Here is a 22220-nt window from a genome sequence, read left to right as displayed (position 1 = left end):
AGGGGTAGCACTTTATTAACAGATAATTCTGACATAATCTCTTTCATGAAACAAATAGGTTTCTGATGGTTTCCAGTGAAAAGCAAAGCAACAAAGAGACTCAAGTAGTAAAATTTCAAGTTGCTTTCCTACCACGGGAAAAATACAGGGTCATCTAGAATTCAACATCATATTTTGACCATGACATTCTGGTAGGTGCTAAGGGTATAAAGATTCCCAGCATATGGTCCCAGCCTGTAAAAAGTTTACCAGCTTGTGAGAAGAAAAAGGGTTTAATGAAGAGGAGAAACGGTGGGGTTTATGGGGATGAAATGAACACTTGTATATTTTGGACAGTCATTTTCTGAGAACCTGTTTGAACTATCTCTAATCTTTGGTGATTATCCACAAAACATTGTTCTGTAGCATGACAGATTTGCATGAAAGACTTAAATAAATCAAGCACATTCATTTATAATGACACCTCGTAACTGCTAAGTTCTCTATATATTTAACTTCAAAATCATCTCTGGCTAATGAAAAAAATAAAAAATTCAGAAATGGGGTATAATTCATTCCTTTAAGTGATTAAAAATATATGGGAGGAGCTTAAACATCACTAAAAAATATGCTCAGATCAAATTAAACATGGCATTTTCTCTCTGGAATGTTTTTAAAAAGATATGCCAATTGTTCTTTAGTTTTGATAATAGTTTGTCAATAACATGTTTGAATTGACCTTCAAATTAACATATTCTTCAAATTAACTTATACTCCAATTTCACATGTAATGAGGACTTATTTAAAAAACCCCACCATGTATGACCAGAAGGGTAATTGAAATCTAAACCAAAAATAACATAGAAATTAGAAATTCAAGTGTTTTGTGTGTTTTTTAATGAAGGCAACATGAATAAAATATAGAGATAATTTGGCAAGTAATCTATATCACATTACAGCTAGGGTTGAAAAAATAATAATAAAAGTTACAGACATGCAACTTTCAGCAATTATACTAAAAGGGGGAAAGTACCTATGGGTGGTAAGTGGAAAAAGAAATCTCTGACATTTAGTATCAATCCAACCATAGTAAGATAATGAAAACAGCATCTCGGGGCATTCATGTCGCATGCTATGTTGCATTCTTCAACTCCTACCAAAATATTTTTAACAGATCTGCAGTTTAAGTCAGACATTAAGATGAAGTTCTGGCACTGAAAATGACTCTGGTAGAACTGCACATTTTTAATTATTGAAAAGAAGGTTAGAAAAACTAGGTCAACTTCATTAAAAAAATTAAGAAGACCTCACTGTAACAGGAACAGTCCAGGGGGATATGAAAGCTAGATCATGCTATGAGATCTTATTTGACACTGTCAAAAGCAGAGGAAGCTAAGGAGAAACCAGAAACACAGGTTACTGAACAGTTGCTATGTGACCACAGGATTCAAGGGGAAGCAAAATAAAAAGAAATTTTCAAAGTGAACTTAAAAAAGATAGGACTTAAAGTAACAGTTCTGAAAAACTGCCATCCTGAGGGAAGAGTCAAGTACAGGTTTTGGTACTAAGTCTCTCCCTCATCTGGCAGATCCCATGGCTGAAATGAGCCTGCCTGGTAACCTGGGTAGGCTGGTTAGCTGCACGGGGTTACACATTACACAAACACTTCCATCTCCACAGAGCTCATTCTGTGGAGGGCAAATCAACTTTCCTTTTTAACACCTGGCACATATGACGAGCATTCAAAGAGGTGCAGCATTTAATACAGGTATTTTGTTCAAAAGAAGTTATTTGTTTTCAATACAAAATTCCAGGTTTAACACAAAGATTACTCAATGGTAACAGGTAGGTGACAATCCCACAGTTCATGAAAACTACACAAGGAAGAATATTCTGTGGGATAAAAGAGAAGTCTAAGAGATCATGCATTTCAATTTTCCTTTGCCAAAAAACTAAGCTAATCCAGAGATTTTTAATATACATGTATTTTTATTGATTTCAGAGAGGAAGGGAGAGGAGAGGGAGAGATAGAAACATCGACCGGAACGTGACCTCCTGGTCCATACATAGGTTGACACTCAATCAATGAGCCACACTGGCCAGGCCAGAAAAATCCAGAGTTTAAGAACTAAATTAAGTATCCCATAGGACAGTGGTTCTCAACCTTGGCTACACATTAGAATCACCTGGGAATCTTTTTAAAATCCTGATTTGTGGGCCTCATCCTCAAGAAATTCTATTTCTTTGTTACTAATGTTGTGGCCCCACCCCATAACAGGACCCAGGCTTCCCTTGTAGCCCCGGCTTCGTCTGAAAGGTCATCTGGTCTAATTAGCATATTACTAGTAGCTTTATTATTATAGACTAGAGGCCCAGTGCACAAAAATTTGTGCACTCGGAGGGAAGGGGGGGAGGGTCCCTCAGCCTGGCCTGTGCCCTCTTGCAGTCTGGGACCCCTCGGGAGATAACGACCTGCTGGCTTAGGCCTGCTCCCAGGTGGCAGAGGGCAGGCCCAATCCCTAGGTGCAGCCCCTGGTCGGGCTCAGAGCAGGGCGGATCAGGAGGTTGCGATGCCACCCTCAGTCACGCTCAGGGTAGGGCCGATTGGGGGGTTGGGGCACTGCCCCCTGTCACACTCAAGGCAGGGTCGATGGGGAGGTTGCGGCGCCACCCCGTCACGCACAGAGCAGGGCCAATCAGGGGGTTGGGGCATTGCCCCCTGTCACTCACAGAGCAGGGCCCATCAGGGGGGTTGGGGCTCCATAGCCTGTCATGCACAGAGCAGGGCCCATCAGGGGGTTGGGGAGCTCCCCCCTGTCACGCACAGAGCAGGGCCCATCAGGGGGTTGGGGAGCTCCCCCCTGTCATGCACAGAGCAGGGCCGATCAGGGGGTTGAGGAGCTCCCCCCTGTCACTCACAGAGTAGGGCCGATAGGGGAGTTGGGGCAACGCCCCCTGTCACACACAGAGCAGGGCGGATCAGGCGGTTGGGGCGCCACCACTGTCACACTCAGGGCAGGGCCGATGGGGAAGTTATGGCTCTACCCCGTTACACACAGAGCAGGGCCCATGGGTGGGGGGGGGGGGCGTCACACCCTGTCACACACAGAGCCGCAGGGCGATCAGGGGGTTGGGGAGCTCCCCCCTATCAGGCACAGAGCAGGGCTGATCAGGGGATTGGGGCGCCTTCCCCTGTCACGAACAGAGCAGGGCGGATAGGGAGGTTGTGGCCCCGCCCCCTGTCACACACAGAGCCGCAGGGCGATCAGGGGGTTTGGGCGCTGCCCCCTGTCACGCTGATCCCGGTGCTGGGAGGCATGTTACCCTTTTACTATATAGGATAGAGGCCTGGTGCACGGGTGGGGGCCGGCTGGTTTGCCCTGAAGGGTGTCCTGGATCAGGGTGGGGGTCCCCACTGGGGTGCCTGGTCAGCCTGGATGAGGGGATGATGGCTGTTTGCATCTGGTCACACCCCCTTCAGGGTGGGGGTCCCCACTGGGGTGCCTGGCCAGTCTGGGTGAGGGGCTGAGTGCTGTTTTCAGGCTGGTGGGTGACTGAAGCTCTCAATTGCTCCTTTTTTTTTTTTTTTTTTCTTTTTATTCTGGGCCAGCTTTAGCTCTGAGGCTTGGCTACAGCTCTTAGGCCTTGGCTGCTGAAAGCAGGTATCTGGTTTGTTTGGGTTCTATAATCGAAACACTGTTTCAACTCCAGCTCTGAGATCCTGGCTGGCTGAAAGCAGGTTTCTGGGGTTTTGTTTAGCGTCTATATTTGTAACAATGTTTCAAACTGCAAGCTCAGAGGCCGGCAGCAGCAGGCGGGGAACGTTGGAGTCCTCCGTCACTGAAGCAAGCAAGCCTCCTGTTAGCTTCAAGCTGCCTGGCTACCGGCCGCCATCTTGGCTGGCAGTTAATTTGCATATCGCCCTGATTAGCCAATGGGAAGGGTAGCAGAGTGACACCAATTTGCATGTTTCTCTTTTATTAGTGTAGATAATTGATCCAAATGTCTAAAAGAGACTAGTGTCAAATGGGAAATGAGCTGAACAACTAAGTGTCAGGTGGATGCCAGGGCCAGGCCTGGGTCACAGAGACAGATTCTTAGGTCTATTGCGCAAACAAATAAATTGGCCTTGTAACTGAAAAATAAAACAAAACACAGAGAGAGAGAGCAAGATAGACAGATGGTTGGATGGATGGTGGAAGGATGAGAAGATAAATAGATGAGAGGAAAAGAAGAGCCTTTTTCAATGTGCCTATTTGGCTCTGTTAATTTATTCATCTTTTATATAACTTTCAAAGCTTTTGAATAATTTTGACACTATTTTTATATTTCTAAAACATCAAAAACAACACCAGAGACTGCTTTTTATTCTAGTCTGCCTGTCTTGAAATGCAATGGCAGTATTTAATTCAGTTAATTTACACATATTTATTGAAAATCTGTTATAAGTTAAATTCTAATGCACTTGTGTGTGTTGGGGGTTGGCACAGAGAGTTGGTACAAAATACATACATATATATATATATATATATATATATATACACACATATATATACAAATATATATATTCTTTGCCTTTGGGGCATCAGGCTACCTGGGAAGCAAAGATAGCACAGATGAATCAATTAAGAAATAATTAAGTGTCAAACTGTGAGCTGCTAACTGTGAGTGCAATAAGAAGGGAGAGATGATTATGAACTGTAGTCACTAGAGAACAGCGTAGAGAAGAAGTGGGGGATGAGTTACACCATGAAGACAAGAAGTAAAGAGAAAGATGAGAAAAAATTTTAGCAAAGACAAAATTTACTTATTCTTTTATTACTTACTCATTTGACAACTTTCACGAAAAGCCTATACTGAAAGCTAGGGGGAACCACACACACACACACACACACACACACACACACACACACACAGGATGTGAGTCCTGTCCTCAAGGAGCTTATATTCAATGGAGATAAAAATGCTATAAATAACCATGATATAATGCAAATACCAAGTGGGTCCTAACAGAGGTTCCAGTGATTGTAGCCAAGAGTCAGCCGTGAGCAAAAGGTTGCTGATGAAAGCAGCTCTCTCCTGGTCATGTGACCTTAACTTGTATACTGATTCAGTAAGAAGTTTCATTTTGACAAGGATGATGAGATCTGAGGAGCTGGTCATACTAACTAACCTTATTGAACTAATTACAGATAAATTCAATTCATAACTTTAAATCAAGAAACAATAGTGATAATGAAGAAGAACATCCGGGTAGGCCAATCAGAGTTCAAAGGCTGTTTGGTAGGCAGGGAGTAAGAATAAAGAAACTTGAATGAACTTAGGATGACAAGAAGTTCCTAGGCTCACCTGTGATCACAGGTGGGTTGTCTTCTAGTCAATTCTCGATCTATTAGGCCCCTTAACAAAAGTCAGTCAGGCCTTACTTTTGGTTCAGTTAAATCCTGTCACATTCTCCTTAACTGCAACAAGCACTACACAGAGTCAAAAACCAAGACACATGAGATGAAATCCTTGCTCTCAGAGCCAAATCAACTCAATGAACATTTCTGGTCATTTATATCATTGTTAGTACCAGACATTCTTTGCACAGCATTTAGAGGTACTGACACTCTAGAGCAGTGGTTCTCAACCTTGGCTGCACATTAGAATCACCTGGGAATCTTTTTAAAATCCTGATTTCTGGGCCTCATCCTCTGGAAATTCTGTTTCTTTGTTATGGGTTGGGGCCACAACATTAGTAACAAAGAAACAATTTCTGGAGGATGAGGCCCAGAAATCAGGATTTTAAAAAGATTCCCAGGTGATTCTAATGTGCAAAGTTGAAAACCACTGCTCTAGAGCTTTCTGATATTCACTTCCTATCAAAAGTTTTGTTGTGCAAAGCAATATTTATGGAGTATTGCCGAAGAAATGCAGGCCACCCATTCTCTCAGTATTCTGAAACTTATCTCTGAGTTAACTCAGAACCTGAGTCCTGAGCCAGGTTCTATCTAAATGATTGAAGAAGAAGCATAGTACTAGTTGCCCTTTAACATTCAATCTTCTTTAGGAGAGAGCTCACAATTTTTTAAATCAGATAGTAAATATTTTAGGCTTTGTGGGCCATTAATCAACTATTCAACTCTTCTGTTGGGTGCAAACCCAGCTATAGACAATACACAATACAGAAATAAATGAGCTTGGCTGTGTTCCAATAAAAGTTTACTTATAAAAACCCACAGCAGGTTGAATTTGAGCTTTGGGTTTGCCAATCCCTATTCCATAGTAACAGCACCCTGGTTTCTGCTGGATACAAAGTCATCCTAAGTAGACAATGGAAAGGAATGTATGGAAGATATGGAAGAAGTCAAACTACTGAAGGTGCAACTGCCAAAATGTGAGCAAGCAGCAAACTGACAAAGTGAAGTGTGTCTCCCATACCCACTGTGCCCTCTAGGCAGAGAGAATGGATGGGCACACAGGTGCCAATGCAAGCCCTTTCCCAACTAGGCTCTAGTCTATTATGAAGGTTAGAAAGCGGCTAAGCATATCTCAGCTGTATCTTACCATCTCTAACAGCTCCAAGCTTTCTGAAAAAGGAATAATTAAGACCTTAGAATCATCTGAGTTCACTGTGGAAGACAAATACAGGAGGTTTTGGCTCATTAGATAACAAAACAAAAACAAAAATAAAATAAATATGTCACCTAAGTGAAAAAAAAAAGAGATAATGCCATGCTATTATTGTCACTCTTTAGAAAAGAGCAAACATATTCAAGATCATTGCCCACTTCTTAGTTAAGATAACAGTTTTAGTTGTTTAACCACGCAGAGAATGATTTCTCTGTCCATTACATTTCCCGGTAAATTTGGGGGGCCAGGGTTTCACCTGCCTGCACAAGATAATGGTTTCTCAAGTAGCCCACTGCCATGGACTCAAAGGCCTTCTGAATTTAGAAATGAATTTTCAGATGTCAGATTTCAGGCTTTTGGCAAAAGACTACTCTGTTGGTGTACACCTTACGAAATCAAATCATTTCTATTTTCTAATCTCGCTTTACTTAAGTCCTCTCCATGGAGTTTAGTAGATCAGACACCTATTTCTGAGGCAAGTCAATGGCCCAGAGATGACAGGGAATTCAATCACTGGACCCGGACTCAATGTTTTCACCATATAGTTGTCCACCTCCAAAAGCCTGAAGTAGGCTTACACTTCTTCTTTATCATAAGATCGAGAGCAAAGTCAGGATGGCTGCAAGAGACAGCCAACATACTACTACCCTGGAGTTGAAGTATATGGCTCATCTTTCAGGAGCATTTTAGCAAGATACCTCTTCAAGAAGGATTTGGCCCTAAATCTGGTGGATGTGCTAACCTATCTCTGAAATTACTTTTTCATTTAAATTTAATATTCACATTATTTGTGAATTTAAAAATTAAGTTAAAAATCTAAGTATGGGGTTGGAAGTAAACTCCAATGCTGACTTAGGTCCCAAAGCCAATTTATTTATGTATGTTGGATTTATGGGCTCCAGAGCATGTGGAAATTTCAAGAAGGTGACTGATCTGACCCATAGATACAGAGAACAAACTGATGGTTGCCAGAGGGAAGGGGGATGGAGGACTGGGTGAAAAAAGTGAAAAGACTAAGTAGTAAACATTGGTAGCTACAAAATACTCATGGGGATGTAAAGTGCAGCATAGGGAATATAGTCAATAATATTCTAATATCTATGCATGGTGCCAGTTGGGTACTTGAAATTTCAGGGGGAGCACTCTGTAAAGTATATGATTGTCCAACCACTATACTGTACACCTAAAACAAATAAAATAATATTGAATGTAAACTGTAATTGAAAAAAATTTTTAAAAAATTTTTAAAAGAAGATGTCTGATCTTCTCAACTCCTTGGGGGGACTTCAGTAAAGTGAGATTAGGAATGATTTGATTTCATAAGCTGTACACAGACTGAGTAGTCTTTTGCCAAAAGCCTGCAGAATAAGGACTTTTCTCACTATATGCCAATGTGATTGAAGTTTGTGTTCTTTGGCTAATGTCAGGGAGCTTTTGGTACTGTAAGCAGTGAACTCATTTGACCCGATGTCTCAGTATATTAAAGCAGGTGGTAAACCCCAGAAAAAAAAGTAAACCTACAGCCATCTGTTTATTGCGCTCTTTATCTAAAGCTATTCAGAGCCCTCAAGCTTTTTTATCAATAATAATAAAAAAAAGAATTTGTGAAAACTCTTCAGCATTTTAGAATGCTTTTATTCTTGCTTCAAAGAGAATTGGAAGAATGCACCAAATGAAAGCCAACTTATCCCAAACTGATTATCCATCATCTGGAATTTCTCATCTCCTTGTTTCTACCAGTGCTGCCTGTCCTTTGAGCCATCTGATTGCCTGTTATGATCAGCAACTTGGCTAATCAAAGTAGAAAAAGGGAAGCTCATATCATTTCATTGTGTCCTTCTTACTGGCTTTATTTTGACTTCAGCAAAAAGTTATTGTATGGAGTGCAGAGGGGAGTGATTAAGAGTATAGGCTAAAATAAAGAAATAATATTTTGAAATTATCTGTGACTCAGAACATCATCCATGTTGTATGAATAATTGATGCCCTGTTAAACATGGCTAAGTTTTCTGGATGATAATCACAACCTTATTAGGTCTTTTTTCAAAAAATTCTATATAATTTTCCTTGACTTTATACTTATGAGATTACCTATAGGTAACATTGATAAAAATGAATAAATAATTTGTACCGTTCATAGTAAATGACTTATCTAATCATAGACATCTATCTATATCTATCTATCTATCTATCTATCTATCTATCTATCTATCTATCTATCTATCTCCCGTCCATCTATCCATCCTCTGTGAGGCTATATTTCACAGTACTTAAAAACTTGGTGTTTAGAGGCAACAAATCTAAATTCGATTCCTACTCCTATCACTTACTAATTGTGTGACCTTGAACAAGTTACTCAACCTCTCTGAGACCAGTTTTCTTCCTCTGTTTGATGGGGATGATAAGAAATATCTACCACTTTGGGTGGCTTTGAGGATTAAATGAAATAATGCATGTAAATGACTAAGCACAGAATCTAACATATAATAAGTGTTCAGCAAGTAGTAGCTGCCGTTGTTTTTGATAATAGAGCTTCCAGATTCCAGACCTTCAAAAACATCAAGACAAAAAGACTTGAATTGAATGCCTTCAGCTCTTAAACTTCTTAGTTCATTTACTAGTAGAGTGGCTATGGAAAGACAGTGCCTACCTACATCATGGTCATCGAAATAGTGGAAAAGTAACCATCTATTATTTCATAGAACAGTCATTTGTGAAGGTCAAACATGTGAAGTTACTGATAGGCACTGAGGGAAGGAAAGAGACCTTAGTAAACATGATAACAGACACAAAAGAGATATGTACAAAATGTTAAGACAGATGGCATAGTGCAGGAGTGGGGAACGTCTGCTATATAAGGCCCATGAAATCATTTGGTCTGGCCCTGTCAAGGCATTTGGGGTGAATTAATTAAATATTTGACCAAATATAGCAAGCTAATTTTTAAGTCTGGTCATTTTGTATGGCCCTCAAATAATGTTATAAATATCCAAATGGCCCTTGGCAGAAAAAAGGTTCCTCACTCCATTTAGTCCATGTAACAAATTAGTGTAACAGAAAGGATTGAAACATATACCTTTCAGTAGAAAATGAATTTCAGGATAATCAAAGAGCACCATTTGAAGAGAAGACCTTTTACTTCACAGAAGAATGCCAATGTACACCAACTGACAAAGTAGACAATCATTCTTTCACAAATGCTAATGGAACTACTAAATTAATATCCATTGGAATGAAAGCTATTAAGAGTTGATGGGGAACTGAAGATCCCTCAGTGATGCCACACTGATGGCTTTTGGTGGCAGGAGGAAGAATATGACTTTATAATGGAAGGTGTCTGTGTCCTATACTGTGATGAACACTGCCTTCACCAATGATGGGCAAACCAGTGCATGACATCAGTTCTGCATTCTACTCAGACGGCCTAGCTCAGAAGAAGGAGGTAAAACAGTTTGCTAACAGGAAGCCCTAACCCTGGTAAGCACATACTTAATCAGACATTGGTGTTCTGATGCCCCAAATAGTAAGACTTTCTAAGGGGTGAACAGATATGTGACAGGTAAAGGACAGAACAGAGGAAGAGGAGAAGGATAAAAGTAAAAAGGGTGAGAAATGATGAGAGATGGAAGATTTCTTCATAAAAATATACCTTCTTAATGGAGGATTTATTCATTAGTAAGGGCTAGGAGAGACATCACAAAGTGAGAGTTATAGGAGAACCAATAATGAGGGCGGAGGGGTAAATACACAGAGAGGAGAAAACATAATGAACAGGAACAGAGAACAAGGGACAAAACACAACAACAACCTGGGGAGATGGATGCAATCTGAAATGGCAGAGGAAACAGAAGGACAAGAGGGGGCAGGAAGTAAAGAAAGACAGCTGGTCAAAGGTTGAGGGGGCAGAATTTGGAACAAACAAGGGCTGAATGCATCTTTTTCATCTCTGTGCTCAGACACTTTTATGGTAGGAGCTGAGGAGAAAGCAAAAGAGGGAGGAAGAGAAGGAGAGAGCGAGGGAGACAGATGAGGGAAAGCAGGCGGTTAGAAGGCAGAGAGAAAGACGGGATAGGAAGAATGACGTGAAGAAGGAAAAAGAAAATAAGGAATGGGTAAAGCACACACTTCAGAAGCACACGAGGGAGTTAATATAGATAAAATATGATTGACACATTCAGTGCTCATGAGCATTCTATGCCCCATTCCAGAATTGTGTAATTCAAATTTACTTTAAGAATACCAGAACTATTTTGACCAGGCAACATTTCTGTGGCTTACCTGAATCATAACTTATCTTATACAAATGCCTGGAAGTAGGGTAAAAGCTTGACCAACTTTATAGAAAAAACAAAGCTGACTAGCTCTTGGATCCCCTATGCACTACTGAGTGAGCCAATCAGCCTACAGGCTCCTTATTTTCCCCATTTCATCATATAAACTGACCTGAGGCAGCTGCATATTTTCCACTCATTCTTCTGTCTGCCCAGCACCAACACAAGAGGCAAATGCTGGTTCACGTAATTAATGTAGACAGAAATCTGGCTAAATACCACCAAAAAATCCATTTTTCAGGCGCCTGATTATCTAGATTGCTGACTGCATTGATTACATTAATCCAATGATGGCCAAGTCTTGACTTTCTTTCAGTTAGGCCAGATTTCATCTAGAGAACTCACAAATCTCTCTAGGATGCAAATCTCTCCCAGGACACATGATTTTGATTGACAGCTCACAAAATAACTTTGGCATGCATGCAAAATTAGACTCACATGCAATTTTCATGCAGAGATAAACCTATCCATCAATATAATTTTGGCACCAAGAAATCAGTCAAGGTTCTGTGTCTGGAATCTGGGAACTAGGGAGTCTGATACTTTAGAAGCCATATTCAAACATACTCGTTTGCAGTTCTTACTGTGTGTCAGTGTTTTCTAGCACATAAATAAGATTATAAATTTGTATTTGAAATTACAAATATTATAAGATTTCAAATTACAATGGAGTTTGTGTTTGAGAATCACTGGTTTGCAATTTTGGGGAAGAGATGGGTTGGTGAACTCAGATTCCTAGAGTCTTCGGTTGATTTTTCAAACAGAAAATAGTAAAAGAAACACTTTCCCTAACTCTCATGCCAGTTCCTTATAAGTTGGTCACAAGTTTAATCAGACACTCTACACAAAGCACAGAACACCGAAGTTATCATTGTGGAGCACCTGCACGTGAAAGTAAAGAGAAATCCTGGGTGAATACTCACTATTTGGTAGAGTCAGATAATTGATATTCTCGTCGTCTATCATAGCATTCCTGGATTCCAGGATCATTCCATAAACTCTTTATTGCATCTACGTAGGGATTCTCAAAAGCAGACACCTTCTCCACATCAACTTCTCGAACTAATTGTGCATGAGCCTGTTTTAAAAAAACAAAACAGCAGTTTTAGTCTCCTTTCCATCATTGAACATTGCCTTTGGTTCACATGTTACATTGAGTACATTGAGGTTTTCCTTCATATACTGGTTTTCAAATGGTTTATAATAAAGTAATGCTGCTGCTTTTTTTTTTTTTTTCTGAGAGAGCCCAGTCCTAAATCTCTCCCTGTAGAGTAAACCTTGAGGCTCCTTAGAGATGACTAGAGGAAAGCAGGGTGCTAGGATCTCATCAGAATGATGAGGATGTCATGCGACACACACGACTGGTTTTAGGTGATAATCATATTCCGAACGCAAGTAATATCATTAAAGGGAAAAAGGGAACTATCTCCTCTATAGTTTATTATAATCAAACACATAATACCCCAGCCCATGGGTGTTACATTTACATCTGAGCAGAAACTCAACCAGACTCCTCAACTATTCAGGACTAGTTTCCCTAATTTACAGAGTATAAAACCACTAGAACAACAGTTAATAGCAATGACTTAATTTGAAAAACAGAAACCATTCTCTCTCCATTCCCACATACCCCAACTTCTAAAACATTTATTCTAAAACATTTATTTTATATCTGCTTTACCTACGTTATCAGATTGAGGACCCTATTCAATTTTTCAACAAAGAAAAAGGACTTTGTTATTTCATTATACAACATTAAGCAAGAAATAGGTAAGGAGATTTAAAAGATTTTTTCCATAAGATTAAAATAAAAATATTATATGTTCACTCCTCAAATTAACAGGAATATACCATTGCTGAACAATCCCAATTAGAATAGGTTTCATGGAAGTAATACGTATGCAAATTATATATACATAAATATTTAAATAAACAAATAAAATAACTAATTACCTTGGAAGCTGAAGGCAGATGACTGATAATTTATTCAGTCTTGATTTTGTACAAAAATACAAACTTCTGAACTAGGTTAGTGAGTGGCTATCATGGGCACATGATGACCTAGTTATTCATTTCATGGAGTTATTAAGTAGATAGAACAGTAATAAATTTAAATCATGTCAGGTCCTATCTAGCTCCCAACCTTTACCTTCTTTCTCTGCCCATATGTGAAAAGAGCCCCATGTCATTAGACTAATCTTAACTTTAATCGAGTTTTAAGAAGCCCAACATGCTAAGGACTGAAGAAACCACCTTTCTTGCTAGTTCTGCTCTGACCTTGATAGTCAGATCCAGTAATGGAGAAGTCCAGTTCCACATGGGACGTCACTCTTAGAAAACAGATCCCTGTAGTTGCTTTCTGTACCTAATCCCTATCCAGGCCATCTGCCTTGTTATCCCTCCAGCGGTCCTGCCAGCCTGGAGTCCTGTTCCTGAGTCCCACTCCAGGTGCACCCACCTCAATCATAGTCCCTCACAAGATTAACTCTTTGAAAACAATCATCACTGGTGACCCAATGAATCCACAATGCGGTGCTCCACATGGCTTTGGAACACTTGTTTGTCTGTGCTAGACCCATCTTCTCTGCCTTTGGCCTGCTGAATTAGACCTCCTCCAAGCATAAAACACTGGACGTGGGGGCCTCCCCAACCCTGCCCAATAGGTATGTAAGAATGTTAAGTTTCAACCTTTGCTTTTCTGCCCTTGTTCACTGAATATGAGCTCTAGCTCTTTGTGTCCTGAGATATGATAGTGATTACCCTGGCTATAATCCTAAATTAGACTCACCATCACTACATCTGCATTCCAGGGTTTTCTGGGGATTCAGTGGATCTCAGAGGGCCACTGGGGGAAGAAGCAGGGATATATAGGATGGTTTCCAACCTGATATACTCTCAAGACGGGGTTTTGAATCTTACTCCTTCTTCATATGGCCCCAATGTTATTCCTGGTGGGGAACATACTGCCCCACTAGCCTCACGTGGCTTTGTATTGTGTTACAATACTGTAGGGTCAGTGGTTCTCCAAAGGTGATCCACACACCAGCAGCAGCACCTGGGGATTTGGTAGAAATGCAAATCCTCTTATCCCACCTCAAACCTTTTGAATTAGAAGCTCTAGGAATGAGGCTGGGCCACAGAATTGCTATGGGAAACGAGGAGAAGAGGCCCACAAAGGTCTCTCCAAAGCAGGAGTCATTAACAAGTGTTCATAAGGCTAAGAAGCCATCGGAATAAGTACAACAGGGTAGGTATATGCAATAGGGAGTTATGGGGACTGTGGCACACTGGGAAATACACACACTAATTAAAAAGGGCGGCTGCTATTTAGCTCCAACCAGTTGCTGCCATTGGAAATGTAGGTTCACTGTTTCCAGAAGTTCCAATTTTCCAAGGGAAGCTAAAATGTAGATTTTTCTGTGAAATATTTCTAATTTTAAACCTCAGCAACCCTAGAAAAGATAAAGCATATCTGTGCCCATTGGAGGCCAGTCATTTGTTGCATTTGTTCTAAAAGATTCTTTCCCATTTGCTTCCCTAATAAGCTGGACCAATAACACGATGCCCTGCGTAGAACCTAGAAAGTGGTAGCTGGCCACTGGTTAACACATGCTAAAAAATAAGCAATTTCCAGAACCTTCCTACGATAATATTTAGACAAACTATTATACTATCCATAGGGACAAAAGGTTGAGACCTCTCTGTGAATTGGCTAATAGCTACATGGTGACATAGGTTAGTGTAGGCAGTATTTAAAATGAATTTGATACTCACTACACTGGGCCAGCCATGCCATTTGGAAGGAGTTTTGTTTCTGTTTCTAGAGAGGTTAGCTTCTGCCAGAGAAAACAGTTTCAACATACCAGACACTTTTCACCATTATGATTAACTGTCTACTGGACCCCCGTGAGATGCTAGGTAATATAGCATCAGGGAATTAGACGTAGTCTCCATGGGGGGAACCATCCATATAGATGGCAACCAAACAAAACACAGGATTATATGATCCAGGAGTAGGAGCAAGAGGGAATTCTTGCATGTCCAGCCTTAATTTCAGTTGACTGTAAGGGTATTAACTAAAGACAACATTCTCAACAGCATATTATAACTTTCCACTGAGCGCCTGTTCCTGCAAAGTGAGACTACTTTCTCATGCCAGAAAACGTCTGTAGTTTCCTATCGTGGTCTAGCTTGCTTGCTTTTTCTCACATCTGCAATATCTCCCCTCTTCCTTTCTGTACTTTCTTTAGCTTTTGTTCTGGGGCTATGTCATAATGGTGAAAAGTGTCTGGTATGTTGAAACTGTTTTCTCCTCTCCACCCAAAATGTGGCCTTTGCGCCCTTTGAACAATGGGACTTTTACATTTTACTTTGTGTGAATTGTTAACGTCTTGCCTTATCCCTGTTGTAGACTATATGTTGAAGAAAGGGGCTGTAGCTTAATGACTCTAATTTTTGAGAGGGACCCAACACAGAATAATAAGCAAACAAATATTTGTCTAACTTAACAGCATTTAAAGATGCATATAAATACAATGCCAAGTCCTACAAGTCCTACAATGGAGGAAATTTTCTGTCCATTACCTATTCTCACAGCACTACATAATCCTTAACAATAGCTAGTGTACAAGTATTTGTATATTTGCTAACATCTTCCTCCACGATCACAGCATAAGTTCCAAAACAAGCTCAACATTGCAGTATCAGAGCCTAGCAGAGTGCCTGCCACCTGGTAGATACTCAATAAACATTTGTTGAATGCAAGGAAGGAAAAGTAGAAATTATATTAAACTGGAAATCAGGATATCTAACTTCCAGTCCTGGCTTTATCTCTAACACTAGCTCTCTAACACTAGCTCTAACCCTTGGGAGAAATTACTTTACATCTTTATAACTTCATATTTTTCTTGTCCATAAGATGATACAGCTGGAGTAAATTATAAGTCTCATCTAGCCATAAACTGTATACGTAATTATAAATATATAATAAATACATCTACAATGCACAGAAGACCAAAGGGTTATGACACTGTCTCTCCAGGATCACATAATATCATTTATTAAAATAAGACTCCGTTATTTCCAACAGTACCTAACAACATAGGGCAAATCATAGTTAAGTCTGCACATGAGCAATGCCACATGTGGACTGAGCAAGTAGAACTCAACATGGACAAAGGAGGTCAAAGAAGGTGTCAGAGAGAAGACAGGGTTTGTCTGGCAGGTGGAGAGGAAAATGCATGACATTTCCAAGGAGGAGGGAGAGATGGACAAAGGTTCACTGGACTCTGGGGGAAAAACAGTCTAGTGAGGAGTTTCATGCTGACTATTAATTCAAATTAATCTCCACAGTGAAAGCTATAATATGAACAAGATCAGCTATGAGCAATAACTCTGAGGTCAATCTCCAGCATCCATGAAAGTATATCGCCTGCAATAGCACAAAGATCACCATGTTGCCTTCATCCAGGTCAGAATTTCTAAGTCATTTTTACTGCCTCCCAAGCTTCATTCCATCCTTGTTGTTTTGGAAAATGACATTCAAATATAATCAACTGTAATTTGTATTTATGTAAGAGCTTTCAACTGACGTTCTCTAAGTTGTTTAAAGTATGACAGCATTTTACAAAATACAGAATTTTAAAACTGCCTAAATACATGACACCAATAGAAGTTCAATCCTTTCATCTTTTGGTAGAATATATTCTGTATGTGGAAAGAATGTTTTTCAGGATGCTAGAGTAAGAAAATAAATTAGGCCCTTTTCTATTTGTTCAAATGTCAAATGTGAATAGTAATAAAAAACACAAGTAATTATGTGAAATTAAACAATTACTAATAAAAAAGCTATGATGAAAAGAAGTAATTTCTAATAATATTATAAATAGCAAATCAATTACAATTGACTACCCTTTTTATTTTGAACATTGTGCAGAGAAAAGCAAAACATCTATGAATGAAATCATATAAACAAAATATAATTCAATTTCATTTTGTTAAAATTGAGCACACTAGATGAAAATATTTAATGGTTAATGGTAGCTTTCAGAATTCTTAGCAAGCTGGTAGCAAGCCTTAGAGGGAACATTGTAAGAACTAAGTAGCTACCCTTGAAACTGGCAGAATTCTAGGGAAAGACCACATGGAAACCGCAAGATGTGCCAATGTGGTAATGTCTTGTTTTAGGGATTCGGTGGTCATGAAATTCAGGTAAATCTTAGACGTGTTGATGTTTCCATGGTTGCTTAGGCAAAGGGAAGGAAGAACTGAGTTCCCACCATAGTGGGCCTTACTCTGCCCACAGAAGGCCAAGCCTTCAGATGAAACAAAAAGGATCTTATAGTCACTCTGGAAGGATTTTCAAAAACTCATTAACACCTCATAGTGGCTTGAGGCTGGAATGTCACACCTATCCCAGCTCCTGTCCTCCTGAAGTAGAAAAGCAAATGGTAACTTCCACATTTGTTGAAGCTCTCAGACACAAATACTCAGCTCCTTAGGCCTGCTCCATCTGAAGGGATGCCCGATACACAGAGGACCTCTAAATTAGGAAAGTCTGAACCACTGTTGGAGTCCCTTTCAATTCTCAACTGAGGCTCACAACATCTCATTCTTTTTTCTTGGTACTTACTAGTATTTTCATTTTGGCATTTGACTCTAGAGAAAATGCAGACCCCTAAAAAACTGAGGGGGAAAACCCCAGGCTTTTATTTTTCTTCTTCTGCTCAAAGAAAGTACCAAGTAAAAGGATAGAATATGGGATCAAATTGCTGTGTTATAATCCCACCTCTACCCTGTACAAATTTAGCATGACCTTGGGCAAGCTATTTAACATTTCTAAACCTCTGTTTCCTAATCTGTGAAATGGGGGGTAATAACAGCACTTATCTTAGAGGTTTCAAGTACAGAATGCATGCACAACACTTAAGGAGGAGCCTAACACCTAAAGCTACTAGTTATTTAAAAAGCAAAAGAAAAATCTATGGCTGGTGTGGCTCAGTTGGTTGGGCATCATGCACTGAGGGGTCACCAGTTCGAATCCTGGACAGGGCACATGCCTGGATTTCAGGCTCAATCCCCAGTGGAGGGGCATGCACGAAGCACCTCTCTCATCAATATTTCTCTCTCACCCTTCCTCTCTCTATAAAAATAAATTTAAAAATATTTTTTAAAAAAGCAAAAGAAAAGGAAAACAGCACAGAAAACATAAACAATGATGTACACACCTATTAGTTTCTGTGACCTTGGGCAAGTCACCCAAACCTTAATTTGCTCAAATGTGAAGTGACATTCTGGAGGTCATACTGGATACAGGACCTCTGGCTCCTCAAATTTGCAAGCATTCTTTAGCTTAAACTTTCCTACAGAAAACTTGGATAAGAACTGTCCTTTCTTAGACCACCTCACCGTCTCTGACTGCATCGCAATTTGAACGGTTGACCTTCATAGGTGCATTATACACAGAGGGACAGTTGATGTTTGTTCTTTTTTGTTTGTTTAATGAGCATTACTGCATAAATGACAAACAGCAGCCAAGTCCCACTGAGCAGCTACCACAGCTGGATTCACATAGCAAGTGATTCATTCCCACAGAACAGCCACTCCACACTTACAGTTCAACCCCTGGCTCAGCACAATTACAAATTACTACATGACACGGCCTTTTGGAGTCTCTGATGAAGACTGTAAGTCCTGTGTTTGGAATCCTTCAGACCCAGAAATCTGCTGATTGTCTTTTCCTAAGCGCCCATGTCCCTCTTCACCTGAAGACCACTGAATCTCTCAATGAGAAATCCAGAGAACCAGAGGAGAGAAGAGAAGACGGAACAGTAGCTGAGATCAAACCAGGTTTCAATCATAGCTGCCACATGCCAGCCCTGTGCCTTTACGCAGGTCACTCAACCTTCCTGAACCTCAGCTTCCTCATCTATAAAATGGGGAAAATAGTATGCTGTAGGGCTGTTAGGAAAATTAAAATGTTGGTAAAAATCTCAAAAAACAATATTATAATTATGAATTTTTGTTATCTCAAAATTACCATTAATACATGTTGATTATTTCAATAAATATTTATCTACAGTGTGTCAGGCAATGAATTGGACACTGATAAAGCAGAGAATTTATGTTAAATAAAATGTTCCAGGTAACAAAATATTAAGAAAGTTTATCAAACTGTCACATATTATTCTAGGTTTATATTTATTACCCCACTATTAAATTTTCACTTCCATCATTAGATTTTATTTTTAATCTCCATTACGGCATTTGCAAGGCAATTAGTAACTATAAGGTACATTGCCTTTCCCAAAAAACATTTGCTGAAGACATATTTCTCCCTTTGCCGTTACTTCACTATCAACTAGATTTCCTTATTTTAACATACAATGGATTCCTTCTTGGGAGAAGGAAACACTCTATTTTTTCTGTTTAAAATATTCTTTTTCCTTAAAAGAACTCAATCTCTTTGTTGGCCCTACCACTATAATTGTCCATGTAAAATATCCTTCTATTTAGTTCTTTGCTTATCATTTTTCATCTTCATGTTTGTCTGCCATCTCATAATGATCAGTATGAATGACATGAAAGTCAAATGCTTGATGCAGAATGGCAAGCAGTTCCAAAGGGCCTGCAACTGATGTAATTACATGGTTCCATTAAATAGAATCTTGCCCCCAGGTCTGTGAAATCTTGGGATGCCATATAAAATTTTACACTATTTTTGAAATGTTCCTTATTACCTTCATGATTATGATGATAATATGATATGTAAATATATATAACAAATGCTACAAAAAAGTTTATTTTCAAAGAACTTATACAAAGTCTTTGTATAAGTGATAACGAAATTAGAAAAAGGAGACTCTTTTAAATATATGCCTATTCATTAAAATCCAAAATAATGAGGTCTACCTGTATGTTGCCATCAAAGAATATTTGAGGAACATTAGTTACTTGGGATCTGAATGGCTGCTTATTTGAAAAATGGGTTCTAAAATCAAAATCTGATAAATGTGGACAATGATGGCTATGCAAAGTTAAATAGATGTGTGTACTGCAGAACTCAGGACCTTTAATAAGGTAATGGTGCCAGGAATCCATGAGCACACGGTGGGGTTGGAGACATCACTGTATTTCTCAAACTTGTTTGACCAGGGCAGCTTTCCCCGCTCGGATCAGTCCATGAGATTGGCCTTCTCGTGGATCACATTTTGAAAAACACTGACTAGAGACTAAGATTCCCAACAACAAACCAGGGGTTGATTTTACACAAATGAAACAATTAATTAACTGGCTCTCCCCCAACTCTGCCATCATAGGTAAATGCCTGCTTTATGGATTCATATCATCTTCCTTTTTGAGATCACATTTTGCATGTGGTTCATTTCCTGATGACAATACGTCTCAGAAAAACTTAATCATTGAGCCCTTTGCAATGTCTGTGCTCCTACAATCTTATTAACCAGAAGAGCATGCTGCTGCTGGTTTGGGGTTTTATTTTGTTTGACAACAGGAAAAAGAGATAAAAATGATTCCCCTGCTCAGCTTGGTAGATTTTTAAGCAAAGCCAGAAAAAATAAAAAGAGCAGGTTCCTTAATGAAGGGTGTCCCAGATGGTCTCAGGATTCCAAGTCCTGCACAGGGAATGTAATCTTTCTGGGGCATCCAATGTGAAACCTGACCACCGTAGCTTGAGATCTTGTGTTTTGGGAGAACTGAAAGTGAAAAGGGTTCTGGGTCTCCAAATCTCGCAGAAGGAAAGAAGTCTCTTAGAACACTTACTTAACTATCCCTTTAACTCAAAGAACAAGAAGTAGTTCTGATAGTAAGAATTTAAGAAGAAAGGACAGCAACGGCAAACTTGTCTTATAAAGAACAGTAATGAAACATTTAGAATCCAAGCAACAAGATGGGAAGGGAAATAGGAGAACCCACATCTCACTAGGCATTCTTGTTTTTCATAATTTAAAAGCATCTTGGGGGGAGTAAATGAGTTATATAATCAGTCAATCTGAGAAGGACCCAAATTTCAGAAAGATTACAGATAAGAATCAATTGGAGAAAGTTACTTGGACCAGTATGGAGAAACCTGCAACAGCCTAGTGAAAGTATGATGCTAGATATTATAGTCTAACACATGACACTTTTGAGTATGAAAATGGTTACTAAAATTAAATTACTAAAAGCTAATGTTATATATCTTTGAGATATTTATTAACCAATCAGTTTATTACATTGGTATTATTAAAATGTTCTCAAATATAGAATTCTTCCTAAAAAGTAAAACTTTCATGTATCTGTATAAAGTAAAAAAAGAAAAGAAGAAAGAGCAGAGGAATTTTTCTTGGTACATTCATGTACTTTAGTCATGTTTTTAGCCATATCCGTTCCTAATATCCTGTCCCTGACAGTTTTCAGAAGACTATTTTTAATTTAGAAATACCCTCCCTTTTAGGCACTGAAATGCCTGTGAAGCCTAGAACAAATTCTGCTAAATGGAAAGTATTCTTAACTCTAATTTTTTAAAATGCAAATATGTAAATATTTCAGTTCAAGTATTTTCATATGAACTATTTTTTTCTATCAGTTCATAATATTATTCTTTCACAGATACTTTTAGGAGATGGAACTGATGACTGGTAGATTATCGCAACTTGTTTGGACACAATTATGACTTATGTGTGAGTCATAACCAATTCCAAAAACATTTCTGCTCCAAAGGCTTTGTAATTTAATACATGTTCTATTTATCATGATACCCATGCACCATTAAGAACTATATTCATATCATTATCACAAAATACTTTTATTTTCAACATTTTTAAGGAAGCAAAAGCATTTACCATTGAATTTTGTGTGGTTGATGACATCACTATGGCTACAATGGTGATGTTAAATATCAACAATTTTGTACAAGTTACCCATTACTGTTTACTTTCTTGAGAAAGAAAATTCAGTATTTAATTTTTTGTTAAACATGCATTTTCAGGTTTGTTTTTTTTTTAAAGCTTTTTATGGCCAAAAGGATTTACTGCAAAATAAATACATGATCAGGAAATAAAGCAAATAGTAATAGATTTATGCCAAACAATAAATAATAAAGCCATTGAAGCCAAAGCTTTCAGACCACCATGGCAAGAGTGTTCGGTGGGGATTTTCTACATGCACCTAACAATATCCTGTTGATCCTGCTGAATGACTTCCTGGTGTCTTAGTGGACCTCACAGCCTATAGACAGAGCACAGCAAGATTGGCTAATAACATCAAATAGCAAAGGCAACAGCACCCATCCTTCTC

General features: G+C 39.1%; 1 protein-coding gene across 1 annotated transcript in view; it reads right to left on the bottom strand.

Annotated features, from left to right (window-relative positions):
• The window catches only part of LOC139021168 (guanine nucleotide-binding protein G(q) subunit alpha), a 262086-nt gene that overhangs the window by 64467 nt on the left and 175399 nt on the right, over window positions 1-22220 (bottom strand). Inside the window, exon 3 of the mRNA XM_070431461.1 lies at window positions 11849-12003. Within this exon, the coding sequence (XP_070287562.1) occupies window positions 11849-12003 (155 nt within the window). The remainder of the gene's footprint in view (window positions 1-11848; window positions 12004-22220) is intronic.

This window comes from Myotis yumanensis, unplaced genomic scaffold (genome assembly GCF_028538775.1).
Source record: "Myotis yumanensis isolate MYYU_CA2020_CCGP unplaced genomic scaffold, mMyoYum1.0.hap1 SCAF_12, whole genome shotgun sequence".
Lineage (NCBI taxonomy): Eukaryota > Metazoa > Chordata > Mammalia > Chiroptera > Vespertilionidae > Myotis > Myotis yumanensis.
The sequence above is the reverse complement of the archived record's forward strand: the minus strand, read 5'-3'. Positions and strand labels throughout refer to the sequence as shown.